Raw genomic sequence first — 3,632 nt, 5'->3', positions numbered from 1 at the left:
CAGTTAATAATCTCTCGATTTATTTGTTGAATCTAGAATAAGGTTTCCCTTATTACTTCCAGGAAAGTTAGGTTTATTTTTTCCATAAGATAACCTCCATAGTTACATCCAACTCAGTTACTTGCATCTATCAATTTTTTGCACTTTATCCATTCATTGTGCCCATTTAGTAGTTAGTTATTTTCTATCATTTTGTTAAACCCCTTTTATTACACCCGCATCTTCCTTGTGTTGATAGTTCAGTAAGAGGCTATACAAGTTGGCGATATCTCTTAAATCCTTCAGAGTGGTCAGACTACAACTTCCTTCAATTTATGTAATTCCTACTCATTCTATCTTCCATGATAGTTCTTTATGGTCTAGGTGAAATTCCTGGCTGGTGCCTCATAAAATAGTATGACCAGAACTAAATATCAATATTTAGCTAAGCCCAAAGCCACTATACTGGTGGTGCTACTTCAATCATTACATTTCGTGGTGCCCCATGCGAGGATATCGAACCTTGAAATCACTACAAGGAGTTCTTAAATAATCAAACCTTAACAAAATGAGGGCAGACCCTTGGAGCACAGTTGATGATTAAGTGACCAAGAATATTCCAATAAACAGTTTTCCTTTGATTCCTCTGTCCTCTCTCTGCATCATTCCTTTGTCAGAAGAGCCAAGTAATGACAAGCACACTACTTCTACAAAACACCACTGTGCATTGCTCAGGGGCACACAGTTTTGTTATGGCTTTGGTTGGAACTATATTTAGTGACAAAATAGACCTTTCCACATTTGCAGGTTTCTTAGCAGCAGAACTCATTAAATAAATTCTATAGCAGTAAATGGTAGACTTCAATATTTATTTTGCATTCCTGTTTGCTCAAACAGCAAAAGAAACTCCACAAAAACATTAATGAAGTCAAAGCTTTATTAGGCTTACAGACAACTACTGATGGCATTTAATTCGTTCTGGTGTCAAAAGCAAGGCCACTTCTGAGTCCACTCATCTGCTCAATCAAGTGGTTACCTACGAGACCTGTAGAATGAGGATAACCATGCAGGAGAAGACGGTGATTTCAGGCTGCGGGGACCAAAGACTGGATCCTTAGGATACTGGGGCATGAAAGGGTATTTCACAGTTGGAGACACAAAAGACTTCATGGGTTGATGACCATAGAATGGTGGGTACATTGGATAACCTGGATACTGGTGCCCAGGGTGGTATGGGGCAGGGGTAGTTGTGGTCGTTGCAGGAGTGGTCACGTCAACTGGGCTTTGGAAGCCATTCATATAAGGAGGGAACTTTGGGTACCAGGGATGTTGTGGTGCTGGGGGAGCAGCTGGATCACCTTTAGAGTAAAAGGGATCAAATATTGGCATGGGATACTGGTGAGGGAACATGTGTTGCTGGAAAGGATATTGAAAAGGAGTAGTTGTAGTCGTTGTAGGTGGCGCAGTGGGAGGCAGGGTAGCAGGTACACCAGGATATGGAGGATACCACCAGGGTCTTCCAAAAGGGAAACGGTCAAACATCTGTTGCATGTCAGTTGGGTCACGGACAGCAGGTGTGGTTGGGGCTACGGTTGGCTGTGTCAGAGGACAGGAAAGAGTCACTTCCTGGTCACCGTACATCAAAGGGAGTCGCCTTTCAGTATCCTGAGGACAAAATCAACCAGTAAATGGTTGAAAAGGGTATTTAAAAAAAAAAACAAAAAAAAACCCACCCCACACATTCTGTGAACGAGAACTCAATCAGTTATTCTTACCGTCATTTCCCAACAGCTTCCTGTGAATGGTGCAGTGACAACCAGTGAACCAACAGTAGGCTCCAATGTAAAGGAGCATTGATTGTACTTTAGAAGCAGAGGCTGCCATGATCCATCAACTAAAAGCAGAAACAACAGAACAGTCAAGTCCAACTATTGGATTGAATGCAAAGAATTAGGGGACTTGCCTTTAACTTTAACATCATCTGCCCTGACACCAAATTTGACAATCATGCCAGAGGAGAAGCAGGTCACGGTAGGGAGGAGAGGACTCACAGGGCAAGACACTTGCACTGGAGCTCCCATTATAAGGAGCGGCAGAATATAACTTCCACCCTGTTAGGAGATGGAGCAGTTAAGTTTAACGCCTTCAAACAAACTCATGAAAGGCATCACATGGATGGAACGGACACAGAGCACTTTTATCATGCACACTAACCTTTTGTCGGACATGACAGCCCCGGTATGGAGCAACAAGTGAGACATCCCTGCGTGCCCGCTTCAGTGAGAAACCACAGCTAACTGGCATCTCAGACAAAGGCACTGGTGACTCCTCTCCTGATGGTTGAGAAATTAAGTTTATGGAAAACAAATAAAAAAAATTAAAAAAAACCACCCACACAAACTCACCTCGGTCAACCAGAAAGTGTGGCATTCTCTGTCCTGGAATGCGCAAGATCATTGAATCATTGCTACATTGCACAGAAGAACCCAGACGGTGCAGCTTAGCGCTAGAAGGGTGAAACCACGCTTGGAGGAAAACAACTCGTTAAAGTTAGTCTCCACTTTCAAAAAAAAATAAAAAAGGTCTAATTTTAAAGGTTTAGAATCTCAAAATTACCTTCTTTTGACTGGTGCCCTTCAGAGTCCACTGACCTCAACGCTGATGTTTTCATATTATTATTATTATTATAAGATACTGATCCTAGCCCACCAATTAAAAGTTTGCCAAAACGGACTGTGTTTTCAGAGACTGCTCCATAAGCAGCACCTGCTTCAGAAAAGGCCTCAGGATCAGCCCTTAAAGAAGAACTCAGTAACACCACAGCCATTGTGAAAAATAAGATATCCTTTGCACAAAGCATGGTAAATCTTCAAGCAAACGCCAAGAAATTCACAGTTATTGAAAAAAACTTAACTCTACAGCTTGACAAGCTTACAGAGACATGCTGTGCTATTTGTACTCACTTTTGAATTGCGCAGTGATATTGGATGACCAATCAAATCTGTTCATCAATCAGCCTGTTGTTTTCACCTGTGCCTCATTATGCTGAGGGTTAAGACAGGCCCTGCGTCCCAATGTTCATACTATCCATCCTAAATAGTATGTGAGATTAGAATAAGTGTGTCCCAAAGCATAGTATGTTGAAAAGAGTATGCCAAAACTCCCCGGATGGTCTACTATTTCAGGTCGATTTTTGAAGTGTGGATCCAGTATTTTAATAGATATATGAACAATTATATCATACAGAAACAAGCACAAACATTGCCTTCCCCAGCCACAACATCAGCATAACAGTTAGGCCTACTGCAAAATTATTTACCTCCAACTCTCTTTGCAGAACACCCAATCCCTGTTCCCTGCATCTCCCTCCTGCATAATCTGTTTTTCTTTTTCTCCTTGTCTTTTTCTCTGTTTTTCTTTTTCTTCTTTTTCAACCTGCCACAGGAGCTGCTAAAACAGTTCTACTCTGCTATCATTGAATCCATCCTCTGCACTTCTATAACTGTCTGGTTCAGCTCAGGGAAGCTTCTGTCACGAAAACAAATTCCTCGTATGTGTAAACATAAATAAAGCTCATTCTGATTCTGATTCTGATTGTAGCTGGAAATCAGCTCACAGACAATTTACGGGCTATATATATTATTTTTTTTAAT

At 41.3% G+C, this 3,632-nt stretch overlaps 1 protein-coding gene across 1 annotated transcript; it reads right to left on the bottom strand.

Moving 5' to 3' along the window:
- Positions 1–902: 902 nt before the first annotated feature.
- On the bottom strand, positions 903–2,911 carry LOC107746895 (uncharacterized). The gene is made up of 6 exons (XM_016561227.1): positions 2,596–2,911; positions 2,385–2,504; positions 2,194–2,312; positions 1,943–2,090; positions 1,755–1,873; positions 903–1,644 (listed from the first exon to the last, which is right to left on the bottom strand). The coding sequence occupies exons 1-6, from the start codon at positions 2,837–2,839 to the stop codon at positions 1,012–1,014; spliced, it is 1,383 nt and encodes a 460-aa protein (XP_016416713.1). The 5' UTR covers positions 2,840–2,911; the 3' UTR covers positions 903–1,011.
- Between the last annotated feature and the right edge of the window lie 721 nt (positions 2,912–3,632).

Source organism: Sinocyclocheilus rhinocerous, unplaced genomic scaffold (assembly GCF_001515625.1).
Source record: "Sinocyclocheilus rhinocerous isolate Xijiao unplaced genomic scaffold, SAMN03320098_v1.1 scaffold3516, whole genome shotgun sequence".
Lineage (NCBI taxonomy): Eukaryota > Metazoa > Chordata > Actinopteri > Cypriniformes > Cyprinidae > Sinocyclocheilus > Sinocyclocheilus rhinocerous.
Note: the sequence above shows the minus strand (reverse complement) of the source record. Positions and strands in the feature narration are given on the sequence as shown.

Excerpts from the sequence above, each read along its gene's own strand:
- LOC107746895 (XM_016561227.1), bottom strand. The coding sequence starts at position 2,839 with ATGCTTTGTGCAAAGGATATCTTATTTTTCACAATGGCTGTGGTGTTA. Across the intron at positions 2,505-2,595 it reads AGGGCACCAGTCAAAAGAAG|CGTGGTTTCACCCTTCTAGC; the intron begins GTAATTTTGAGA and ends TTTTCCTCCAAG. Across the intron at positions 2,091-2,193 it reads GCTGTCATGTCCGACAAAAG|GGTGGAAGTTATATTCTGCC; the intron begins GTTAGTGTGCAT and ends ATCTCCTAACAG.